General features: G+C 64.5%; 1 protein-coding gene across 7 annotated transcripts in view; it reads left to right on the forward strand.

The window, feature by feature from the left end:
- The window catches only part of RIPOR1 (RHO family interacting cell polarization regulator 1), a 35,324-nt gene extending 25,295 nt beyond the window's left edge, over positions 1–10,029 (forward strand). For 6 of the 7 annotated variants that reach the window (XM_075160871.1, XM_075160870.1, XM_075160872.1 and 3 more), the window contains 18 exons: positions 195–218; positions 746–799; positions 908–1,060; positions 1,147–1,210; positions 1,293–1,336; positions 1,539–1,664; positions 1,882–2,030; positions 2,241–2,370; positions 3,896–4,708; positions 5,242–5,381; positions 5,761–5,935; positions 6,100–6,235; positions 6,405–6,566; positions 6,685–6,843; positions 7,221–7,417; positions 7,522–7,605; positions 7,903–7,993; positions 9,046–10,029. In XM_075160871.1, coding sequence (XP_075016972.1) covers positions 195–218; positions 746–799; positions 908–1,060; positions 1,147–1,210; positions 1,293–1,336; positions 1,539–1,664; positions 1,882–2,030; positions 2,241–2,370; positions 3,896–4,708; positions 5,242–5,381; positions 5,761–5,935; positions 6,100–6,235; positions 6,405–6,566; positions 6,685–6,843; positions 7,221–7,417; positions 7,522–7,605; positions 7,903–7,993; positions 9,046–9,143 — 2,799 coding nt within the window. In that variant the 3' untranslated portion in view covers positions 9,144–10,029. Of the gene's footprint in view, positions 1–194; positions 219–745; positions 800–907; positions 1,061–1,146; positions 1,211–1,292; positions 1,337–1,538; positions 1,665–1,881; positions 2,031–2,240; positions 2,371–3,895; positions 4,709–5,241; positions 5,382–5,760; positions 5,936–6,099; positions 6,236–6,404; positions 6,567–6,684; positions 6,844–7,220; positions 7,418–7,521; positions 7,606–7,902; positions 7,994–8,234; positions 8,299–9,045 lie in introns of all 7 variants that reach the window. The other variant, XM_075160868.1, reaches the window with a different exon arrangement.
- Positions 10,030–11,840: the final 1,811 nt, after the last annotated feature.

Consider the following 11,840-nt stretch of genomic DNA (forward strand, 5'->3'; position numbering starts at 1 on the left):
CATCAGGGGCTAGCCCGGGCTCTGGTGTTGGGCTGCACGGGGCTCCTCTCCTACTGTCATGCACTCTCCAGCCCTGGCTGGGTGCTGCATGTCCCCGCCAACGTGCTCTGGGTGGTGGGTGCGATGTGCTGGGTCTCCTTGGGTGGGCAGAGCTGGCTTTGTGCTGCGTCTTATCCCTCTCCTCTCTCCTCCAGGGCTTTCTCTACGATCTGGATAAGGTAAGCGGGATCGGTGCCCCGTCCCCCTTGTCTCCCCTTTCCTAGCACCTCCCATGTGCTACTGCCAGCCCCTCTCTGCTTGCGCTGCCCTGCTGCCTGCTCCCCGACCCCTGCACGGCAGAGTCCCTGCGGGGTGGGATCGGGGCTCTGCGGGCAGGGGGGTCTGGGCAGGGGATGAAGCAGAGACAGGCAAGGGCTTGTAACCCGCTTCTTGCAAACAAAAGCTGCTGGTGGTGAGTGCTGAGCCTGGGTTAGCTCTGAGGCTGGGGTAAGAGCACCCTGGAGCCTGGCTTGTCTCTTCAGGGACCCTCTGGAGCAGGGGAGGTTGGAGGATGCTGCAGCACGTGGGTGCAAGCGCAGCCTCCGCTCCGCTCACCGCCGGCTGCCACCCTGCACCTCCCAGGCAGGGCTGGTGACCAGGACCCGTCCCAGCCACAGCGCGGGCACGCAGCAGGGCACATCCTGACCTGCGGCTCCTCTGCGGTGGGGCTGGGCTGCCGCTCACGCTGTCTCCTCTGCTTTTCCAGCAAGTGAAGTCAATCGAGCGCTTCCTGCGTCGCCTGGAGTTTCATGCTAGCAAGGTGAGAGCTGGCGACCGGAGTCACCTTGGGCCAACCTCGGTGCAGCACTGGGGCGGCCGTGCTGTCCCCTGCCCTGCCCCTCACCGCAGCTCGGGCCTGTCCTTGCAGATAGATGAGCTCTACGAGGCTTATTGCATCCAGCGGCGGCTCCGCGATGGAGCCCACAACATGGTCAAGGCTTACAGCACGGGCTCGCCGGGCAGCCGGGAGGCACGCGAGAGCCTGGCTGAGGCCAGCAAGGGCTACAAGGAGTACACGGAGGTGAGGCAGCCGGCTGGGGTGGGCTGGTAGGGTGCTGGGTCCCATGGGTGGCTGCTGATGGGTGCTGTCTGTCCGTCTGTCCCCAGAACATGTGTCTGTTGGAAAACGAGCTGGAGAGCCAGCTGGGCGAGTTCCACGTCCGGATGAAAGGTAATGCGTCCCGCTCCATCCCTGGCCTGCTGCCTGCCTGCCTGCCTGCTGCCTGCTGACGCCTCTCTGCCTTCTCTTGCAGGACTGGCAGGCTTTGCCCGGCTCTGTGCTGGTGACCAGTATGAGGTTGGTGGGACCATATGGGTTGGGATCTGCTCTTCTCCTGCCCCGTGGTCCTTGGCGTGCCTGAGGGGCGTAGGTGGGCGCTGGTGTGGAGGGCATGTTGCAGGGCAGTGGTGGGTGGCATGGGTCATGCCTGGGGATGCACAGAGAGCACCCACCACCCCAGTGCTGTATCTACCCCACACCCACGTCTCTGCGTCCCCAGATCTTCATGAAGTACGGACGGCAGCGGTGGAAGCTGCGGGGGCGCATCGAGGTGAACAGCAAGCAGGTGTGGGACAGCGAGGAAATGGTTTTCTTGCCCCTTGTCACCGAGTTCCTCTCCATCAAGGTACAGTGCAGAAGGGGGCAGGGATGGTGTGGGCCAGCTACCACCCTGCATCCCAGCAGGGCTTCCCTCCAGGACCCCACCTAAACCTCACCTTCACGGGGGTGGAAGGAGGCTGTCTGGTGGTGGTGGCATCCTGGCACACAGCATGGATGCAAACAGAATGGATAAGATGAGGCCCACAGCTTCATCTCGTCCTCTCCTCCCTCTCCTTCTCCAGGTGACGGAGCTAAAGAGCCTGGCCAACCATGTTGTGGTGGGCAATGTGTCCTGCGAGACCAAGGACCTTTTTGCGGCTCTGCCCCAGGTAGTGGCTGTGGATATCAACGACTTGGGCACCCTCAAACTCAGCCTGGAGGTGACCTGGAAGTGAGTATCTCAGCAGGCATTGCTGGTAGCACATGGCGGGGGTGAGGATGCCCGGCATGACGTGGCAAGAGGTGGCCTGCCATGGGCTCTCTCCCATCCCAAAACCAGAGCTGGACTGGATGGGGTCCTGGTGTCCTGCTTGCTGCAGAGCAGGGTCAAGACCCCCCTGAGGCTGGCACAGAGCCCTCACCTCCCTGCTCTCCTCCCCAGCCCCTTCGACAAGGATGACCAGCCCTCCGCAGCCAGCACCGTCAACAAGGCCTCCACGGTGAACAAGAGGTTCTCCACCTACAACCAGAGCCCGCCTGACACGCCGTCCCTGCGGGAACAGGCTTTCTACGTAAGTGTGGCGCCGGGCAGGGCTGCTCAGGAGAGGTGGCCCATGGAGGGGTCCGCGCAGGGATTGTGCCCAGGCTACGTCCCAGAGGGTGGCACGGCTCGGGCACAGGGGTGGGCAGCTCCTCTCCAGCCATCCAGCCACGGGTCCCCGGTACCGGCACCTGCTCCCCCCGCGCTCACAGCTCCTCTTCTCTCTGCCCAAGAGCCCGGGGCGGGCGGCCGACAAGCGTGGTTGGTCCTTGCTGGACATCTTTCGGGAGACACTCTTCGAGAAGCTGTCTCAGAGCTGCTCCTGCAGCGACGTCTCCTCGGCCGAGCTCAGGAGATGGCCGCAGCAGGGCCGCGTAAGTGCGAGGGCTGGAGCCGGCCAGTAGCTTAGCCCAGCAGCGTGGCCGTCCCGCAGTAGCCGTAGCCGCTCCTTGTCTCCTACTCACTAGCCCTCGCTGGTGCCCGGAGGCCTGATCCTGGCCTCTGCACTCTGGGCTGCATGGGCCGGCCCCGCTCCTCCGTTGGCACGCCCTCGTGCGAGAGCCGGGCACTAGTGAATAGAAGGCTTGTCCGTGTCCCTGCACTGGTGGCGTTGGTGTGCTGTGCCGTGGCGTTGGCGTGGTGCTGGTGTGGTGCTGGTGTGATGGCGCTGGTGTGACGGCGCTGGTGTGACGGTGCTGGCGTGGCACTGGCGTGATGCTGTCATGGCGCCGGTGTGATGCTAACATCAGGGATGGGGCCATCCCTGATGGCAGTGCCCAGGGATGAGGGTGGCAGGACCATCCCTGATGGCAGTGCCCAGGGATGATGGGGATGGGGCCATCCCTGATGGCAGTGCCCAGGGATGATGGGGACAGGGCCATCCCTGATGGCAGTGCCCAGGGATGAGGGTGGCAGGACCATCCCTGATGGCAGTGCCCAGGGATGATGGGGACGGGGCCAGCCCTGATGGCAGTGCCCAGGGATGAGGGTGGCAGGACCATCCCTGATGGCAGTGCCCAGGGATGATGGGGACGGGGCCAGCGCTGATGGCAGTGCCCAGGGATGAGGGTGGCAGGACCATCCCTGATGGCGTAGCACTGGTTCAGTGACGGTGAACCACTGGCATGACGTTGGCGTGATGGCCGGGGCTACCCACCATGAGCTGGTGCTGGAGCTGTTGCCATCCTTGCAGCCATGTCCTCGGCTCCAGGTATCACACCCGGTTGTGGCCATGCTGGAGCTGCCCGCCGTGCCAGGGAGCCGCTGGCACCCCGGGGCTCCGGGGCATGCGCGGCTGGGCCTGGGGACCTGGACTCCCCCCCCCAGCATGGCGTGGGGTGCAGGGCTGGAAGAGGCAGCCATGGTCTGCTGGGTCCTCTCTGCCCGCGCTGCTGTGCCGGCAGAGCCAGGGCGGTGCGGCAGCCTGCACCGGGGCTTGCAGCGTCCTCGGTGCCCTCCGGCTCGGCCGCATCCTGCCCCCGGTTGAAGGCAAGGCAGCCGGAGGAGCAGGGTCGGCAGGAGGGACTCGTCTGACACCATTTTCCCCCTCTCCCCAGAACATGCTGCGGCGCCAGGAGGAGCTGGAGAACGGCACGGCCTGGTCCATCTCCTCCGAGTCCTCGGACGACTCCTCCAGCCCCCAGCTGTCTGGCAGCGCCCGCCATGCCGCGCACAAGCCCATCGTGCAACCCGAGGTGCAGGCCTCCGCCCCCGCCATCGAGATCTCCTTCTCCCAGCAGCCGGAGGAGGCCGAGGCTGGGCCCGGGGCCGGCGGTGTCGGCATCCCCCCCGCCGGGAGCCAGCCAGAGGAGCCGGGCAACCGTAAGAAGGAAGCGGTGGCCAACGGGCACGTGCCCTACTCCCGGACTCTGAGCCACATCAGCGAGGCCAGCGTGGACGCCGCGATGGAGGCCAAGGCTGCGGAGAGCCCCTGGGAGCCCACGCCCGGCCTGGAGGACACGGGGACGGGCGAGCGGGACACGGATCCCCTCCCCAGCGCCTCGGTGGCAGCTGCCGCGGCAGGGCAGGACAGGGGCGCCGAGGCCAAGCCCCGCGCCGCCGCGGCGTGGGCCGCCACCTGCGAGGCGGAGGCTGAGGGGGCGGAGCCGGCGCAGAGCCAGGCGCCGGCACGAGGCGGCTGCGGCACCGGGGTCCCCGCGGTGCTGGCACAAGCCTCTGTGGAGGAGAGGCCCGTCCCGGCCCCGCCGCTGCCTATCGGCGTCCCCGAGGTGCCACGGGGGAAGGTGGTGGATTCGGGTCTGGAGGAGGCCATCGGCCTCCTGGGCTCGGCCCTGGACGACTATCGGGGGCAGTTCCCAGAGCTGCAGCCCCTCGAACGGGAGCTCAAGCGCCTGGAGGAGATGCTGCTGGTGAGGGGCTCCCAGCAGCGCCCGGGGGCAAGGGGGACGGGGCCATCCCTGATGGCAGTGCCCAGGGACGATGGGGACAGGGACATCCCTGATGGCAGTGCCCAAGGATGAGGGTGGCAGGACCATCCCTGATGGCAGTGCCCAGGGACGATGGGGACAGGGACATCCCTGATGGCAGTGCCCAGGGACGATGGGGACGGGGCCATCCCTGATGGCAGTGCCCAGGGATGATGGGGACAGGGCCATCCCTGATGGCAGTGCCCAAGGATGAGGGTGGCAGGACCATCCCTGATGGCAGTGCCCAGGGACGATGGGGACGGGGCCATCCCCGATGGCAGTGCCCAAGGATGAGGGTGGCAGGACCCTCCCTGATGGCAGTGCCCAGGGACGATGGGGACAGGGCCATTCCTGATGGCAGTGCCCAGGGATGAGGGTGGCAGTACCACCCCTGATGGCAGTGCCCAGGGACGCAGGTGGCAGGGCTGTCTTAGCTGGCGAGCCAGGATCCAACCCCGCCATGCCTTCCTCCGCAGCAGAAGCAGGGCATCTTCCTCAGCCGGGCCTCCAGCATCAGCCTGACAGTGGAGCACGCGCTGGAGAGCTTCAGCTTCCTCAACACCTCCGACATGGAGGACTCGGAGGGCTCCGAGGAGGAGCCTCTCCAAGACGAGAGGTGCACAGCGGGGCTCGTGGGATGGGGCGCGGGGCAGGACGCGGCCCTGGGGCAGTTGGGGTGGGGGATGCCCAGCTCTGCCAGGGTGCCCAAGCACATTTAGACTGGCCCATCACAGCTCAGGGCAGGTCTGGGTCGAGAAGCAGCAGGATCTGGCCTTTTGGTGGCACAATGCTACCACCCATCTCTCCATGGGTGCTATGTTGGGAGGCAGCCCCCGTGCCCTGTGCCCCTGGGACCTGCTCCTTCACCCAGCCCTGATGCCGTGATACTGTAGGTCCTACAGAAACTCTGCCCAGCGTTGCCCCCGTGGGTGGGGAAGGGCCGGGGCCGGGTTCCCCGCGCTGACCTGCTGCCTCGGTCTCTCCCTGGCTTGCAGGAGGGCTGGCAGACCCCGGCGCGGCAGCAGGGCCCCCAGCGCCGGCGAGACGGGGGCAGACGACACCGGCATGTGCAGCGGCTCCGAGGCCAGCACCGACCCCATGAGCACCGGCAACGAGTTCCTGGATAAGGCCCTGGTGCTTCACCTCAACAACTGCAACCGCTTGCTGCTGGTGAGGACAGGGGCTGGGGCACGGTGGCAGGAGACGTCCTGGGGAGGGAAGCCCTGGGGTGGGCTGTGGGTCCCTGCTCGAGGGGTGACTTGCCGCAGCATGCAGGCTGTGGCGTGGGTGGCAAGTTCTGTCCCTGAGGTCCCCGGTTTGGCCGTGCCTTGCAGAAGCTGGGCACCTTCGGTCCCCTGCGGTGCCGGGAGATGTACGCCCTGGACAGGCTGCTGCGGGAGGCGCAGGTGCTGGAGATCGTGTGCCAGCTGACGGAGGAGCGAGCGGGAGCAGCCAGCTCTGCCGCCGAAGGTAAAGACACACGGCCCAGGGGACTGTCTGTGCCGCCCCGGGGGCTGCGCGGGGCCTGGTGTCCCCTCGTGGGCACGGCTGGGCAGCGAGGGGCCGTGCCAGCCGGAGGGCAGGAGTCACCTCCCCGCTGCTGTGGCCCGGGAAGGTTTGACAGCGCCTGTCCCCGCAGTGGTGCAGTTCTCCACACGGAAGGAGGGCGTGCTGCCCCTTTGGGACTGCTGCGTGGAGGTGCCCAACGTCTACACCTGCCCGGTAGAGCGGTTTCTGCAGGTGCTCAGCACCCAGTATGCGGCACCCATCAGCGAGCGGCACCCTGGCCTGGCTGACGCCGGTGAGCGGGCGCGCAGGGGTATTCGGGGAGGGAGTTGCCAGCCCCACTCGGTGGCCAGGAGCCCCACAGAGGGGTGGCCACAGCTGCTGCACAGCCTGACCCCGGCCCTTTCCCACAGTGTGTGTGAAACTGGTGGAGGATGTGCTGAATCGGCGGCTGCCCCGGCGGCCTGGCAGCACCCAGGGCGAGCAGGTCACCATCTTCCAGTACTGGAGCCACTTTGAGTCGCTCGGTGCCCTGATGCTCGACACCTACGTGATGGAGCTGGCAGAGGAAGGTGGGTGCCCTCCCACCCTCCCTAGACCCTGGCATGGGGTGCCGGAGCATCGCCACAGTGGATCACCCTGCAGCACCGCCATGACCACCCTGGGGCATCACCCAGAGGCTCAGCCATCCTTGGGTGGGCAAGGAGGTCAGATCTGGTGCACAGCCCACTCCCACGCTGCCTTCCTGAGCACCCTGGGTCCTTGCTGTAGGGCCCCAGCGTCTTGGCTTGGGTGCCCCAGCAGCTCCATGTGTTAGCACCCTGCGTGGGGCCACCTCTGCCCGGTGCGGGTGCAGGGTGCCCGGGGATGGGTTCCCTGCGGTGGCAGGGGCGCGCGGGCAGTGCCGCCGGGCTCCCCACACCTCGGCTCAGCCGGTGGTTCCCCGCAGCGCTGCTGGCGCAGAACCTCAACTCGGACGACCAGGACGTGGTGCTGCGTGCCCTGAAGCGCGTGCCCGAGGGCCGCCTGAAGAAGGAGGGACTGAAGGCGCTGAGCCTGCTCCTCGTGGAGGGCAACAGCAAGGTGGTGAGCGCCGTGTCGGCCCAGCTCCGCAGCCTGGCAGAAAACCCCCGCTTCCGCCAACGGGTACGTGCCGGGCAAGCCAGGGACGAGGTGGGCAGATGCCCCCCAGGGTGCTGCCCCCCGACTCTGCCGCAGGTGGTGGCACTGACCCCCCTTATCTCCCCCAGGCCCTCGTGTGCTACCTGGAGCAGCTGGAGGATGAGGAGGTGCAGACGCGCGTGGCAGGGTGCGCGGCGCTGGGCTGCCTGAAGGTGAGAGGGACGCGGGGAGGAAGCATCCTCTGGAGGAAGAGGAATTGCATGTGGCCGGCGACTCCGGACACACCTGCACGGCCTCCTGCTCCTGGGAGAGAGGAGCTGGGGGTGCCCCAAATTCCCTGGAGAAGCGGGCAGGGGCAGGGCAGGAAGGGAAATGGGGAGGGAAGGGACAGGACAAGGGTCTTTCTTGCACCACGGGGCTGCAGCACCCTGTGCTGCCTTCCCCTCCGGGCTGTGTCCCTGCTGCCAGCCCTGCCAGCCACACTCAGCCCCTTGTCCCTTTCCCTGCAGGCCAAGGAGAGCATCGAGCAGCTGGTTTACCTGTGCCAAACCGACAAGGAGCCTGTGCGGGAGGCAGCCAAGCAGAGCCTGATGCTGTGCGGTGAGTGTCCCGCTGCTGCTCTCTGCTCCCTCCCCACCCACGGCATCCCGAGTGGCACCTCCTGGTGCCAGCAGTGCCGCCGGGGGAAGGGGGTCCCGGGCCGGTCCCTGCCTACCCCGCGCACTCTGGCTCATCGTGCCCCAAGCTCTGCCGGGCAAGAGCAAGTCGGCAGCGGGCAGCGAGGACCAGGCGTCCTGTGGCCACAGAGCACTAAGCCTGGTTGTTATTTATTATTTGCTAGATGGCACTGAGAGAACCATCTGAGTGGGTTTCTAGGCCTCCAGATCGTGGCAGCTGCTGCACAGGTTGGGACACGTGAGCCGTCCTCGTCCCCCCGTCCCTGCTCCTGCCGCTTTGCTCACGAGTGTCTCCGTCTTAGAGCCTGTCAGCCATGTCACGTTTTGGAGTCTGTGTGTCTTGGTCGTTCATAGAGCCCATCCCCGTGGCACCCCGGCACATGTAGATGCCTTGTGTCCCGTGTCCCGGCAGATTGTCCGCGTCACCACCTCTTGCTGGGGATGGCCGCCGCGGGCAGATTTGTGTGCGGGGGTGCCGAGCGAAGATCTCAGAGCCAGCTTGTAGCGTGGATGTGTGCATCCCTGTGTGTGCCCGGGGGTCCTGGGGGAGCCCTCGGGATCGCCGTGCCAGTGCGTGCAGATGTGCACAGCTGTTTGAGACACTGGAGCTGGCACAGCCCCGAGCCCTGGCCCCTTTGCCCCAGGCTGGGCTCTCCACAAGCCAGCACTCCTGCAGCCCAAACAAGGGTGATTTTGCCCCGCGTGGGCACGGGTACAGCAGGCAGCTGAAGAACAGGATTTGCAACATCCGAATCAGGAGCTCTCAGGGCTTTTTGAGCCAGATTCTGGCTGGGACCTGCCCAAGGGTGTGCTAAGGAGGACAAGAGAGGTCTCCACTCTGTGGCCGTAGCACGCTGGCTCGGCTCTGCCAGGCGTTAGCCACGTTTCCCCGGAAAGGCCAGGGAAGGTGTCTGGGGATAGGCAGGGGACTGAGCTTCTGCAGTTCGCTTCGCTGACCACGGCGTGTACTTGCAGGGGAAGATGGTAAATCCGCTCACCGACGGCTGGAGGAGACCCTGGACAGCCTCCCGAGGATCTTTGCACCAGCCAGCATGGCCAGTACAGCTTTCTGAGACGCCACGCAAACCCTCCTGCCATCCCTTGAGGGCAAAGGCACCGCCGGGCCACCCGGGCTTGCACGGACTGGGGCCGGCCACGACCCGGCAGCTCCCGCTCTCGGCAGCACACCGCAGTATTACCCCCGCCGGCAGCTCGCCGCGGCCGCACACTGCCTTACGGAGCACCGCTTCCCCTACCCCCGGCCACCGGCCCCGCGGGGTGCCACGTACGCACCCCTGGGCAGGGGGGGCTCGCTGCACATCCCACCCTCTGATTGCTATTTAAAATACACGGGGAGCCCACCCTTCCTGCCCCCCTCATCGGCTACAGCTGCTGGGACCGGATCGGCAGGGAGATGGACCGGATTTCTCTGCCTCCTCTTGCCTTCCTCTTGCTCGAGGGCACGTGCCCTGTCCCGGAAGGACCTGCACTTTGGAAACCACGCCGTTTCTTTCCAGGAGTTGCCTGGGCCGTGGGGACTGCTGCCCTTTGCCACCTGGAGTCCCCAGGACTTAAATAAAATGAAATATGAGATATTAATATATTCTGCTGGCGTTTCTTCTTTCCAGCTCCACGTGCTCCTGTCCCTCCCTGGCTGTGGCTGTAGGGAGTGTAGTGAGATGTGGCCCCAGCCCGGAGCCTTTCCTGGTCTCTTGGGAAGCGCCGCGGAGGGCAGGGGCAGGAGGAGCGACAGAGGGACGGACAGACGGACGGACAGAAGCTGCCACCTTTTTTTTTTTTGTTTGTTTTATTTTATTTTTTATTTACAGATTTTTGCAGAAAAACAAAAGCAAAAAATTCTTTTCTATAATGTCTCTATAAATCTATATATAATGTAATTACAGAGAACGACTAATTTTGATTTTAAACCAGAAATAAAAACAAACCTTTAATGAGTGACGGTGTCGCTGTGCGGGTGTTTCTTTGGCCCCGCTGCCCAGGGGCAGGGTAAGCTGGGGGTCAGCGTAGCGGGCTGGAGGGTGGCGAGGGGTCTCATGGGGCATAACTGTGATTTCTGGCACCGGGGTGCAGCCCTGCCCCGCACCTCAGCCACCAAAAAGCTCCACCCTGAGCCAGCACGCGGGGCTGCTGGGTGCCTTTCGCGGCACAGGGCACAGAAGTCTTGGCCATCCTGGCTTGGCACAACCGGGGCAGAGAGGATTGCCCTGGCCGCGCGTGGCACTGCACGGCACGCCTCGTCCTGCCTTCCAGGGAGGGGGTCACCGCGGGGATTTAAATGCCGTTGTCTTTATAAATGTGCAGAGGAATGGTTCTGGACTGAGGGACAAAGCTGGGCTCAGCTGTGTCTCAGGTGCTTGGAAAGCTGGGGATCAACACTGCTCCCTGAGCTTTGCAAGAGCTGCTGAGGTGTTGCCAAACTTTGGCTGCTGGGCATGGGAAGCATCACCCAAGGTGGCACAAGGTGGCCACGCTGAGGCTACATGATGATGCCCACCGAAACCAGGGCTGCCCCGGGAACAGTGACAGCGTGGAATGCTGTCGCTGTTCCCGGGGCAGCCCTGGTTTCTACCATCTTCTGTACCTGTGGTGGGAACACACCATGGCGCCCAACCCCAAGCAGGGGTCCAGAGAGCCAGGGACGGACCTCGCCCAGCTGAACTGGTTTTTCAAACCCGTCCCTGTAGAGATTTGGCACCTCTTGGTGCGGGTCTCGTCACCAAGCCACGACGGATCAGGCTCAGAGAATAGTTGAGGTGGGAAGGGACCTTTGGAAATGCTCATCCATTTCCCGCTGCTCAAAGCAGGGTCAGCTAGAGCTCAGGACCACGTCTGGTTGGGTTTTGAGTATCTCCAAGGATGGAGATGCCAGAACCTCTCTGGCCAACCTGTGCCAGTGTTTGACCATCCTCACAGAAAAAGCTTTTCTGAAGTTTAACTTGAATCCCTGTACTTCAGTTTCAGCTTGGCAATTGGTCTTTCACTGGGCACCACTGAGGAGCATCTGCCTCTGTCTTCTTTACCCCCCACCAGGTATTAATAGACATGGATAAGAACCCCCCCCCCAGGCTTCACTTTTCCAAGCTGAACAGTCCCAGCTCTCTCAGCCTCTTCTTATATGACAGCTGCTCCAATCCCTTAATCATCTTAGTGGCCCTTCTGGTCCTGGGAAGGGAGTAGGTTAGAGCAGCAAAGGCAGGGACCCCCACGGCACTGCCCCATGGCGCTGCCAGCCACCCGCGCCGGAGCAGGCGGCGATTGCATTGGCACTGCCAGCGCTGGCGGAGCTGGGGATTTATGGCCCCCAGGCCGAGCAGGGTCCGTCCATCAGCACTTCCCGGCATTTCTAAGCAACTCCCAGCAGGTTACAGCCTCCATGTCCTTTTTCCTCACTGGAGCAGAGCTTTTTGGGCTGGCTCAGGTAGAACGCCGCGTGTGGCTGGACACGCAGGGCACAGCCAGCATGCAGCTCCATGCTAACGCTGCATAGCATGTCACGGTGCATGTCCCAGATGGGACACCGCCTTAGCATAACCACTTTTGGTTGCAGTTTTACCTGCAGATGGGATTGCGGGAAGGGGGCAACCAGGGGACACTTTGCTGCATCACTGCTAGCTTAGCCTTCCTCCACCTGCTTTGGGGGCTGGACAAGCCCCAGAGGGGAAGCAGTGTTTCTCCCAAAGCACCGCATCACCCTGCCAGCTGCAGGCAGCGAGACGTGTGGGATGTGGGTCCCAGCTGGCAGATACAAC

This window comes from Calonectris borealis, chromosome 12 (assembly GCF_964195595.1).
Source record: "Calonectris borealis chromosome 12, bCalBor7.hap1.2, whole genome shotgun sequence".
NCBI lineage: Eukaryota > Metazoa > Chordata > Aves > Procellariiformes > Procellariidae > Calonectris > Calonectris borealis.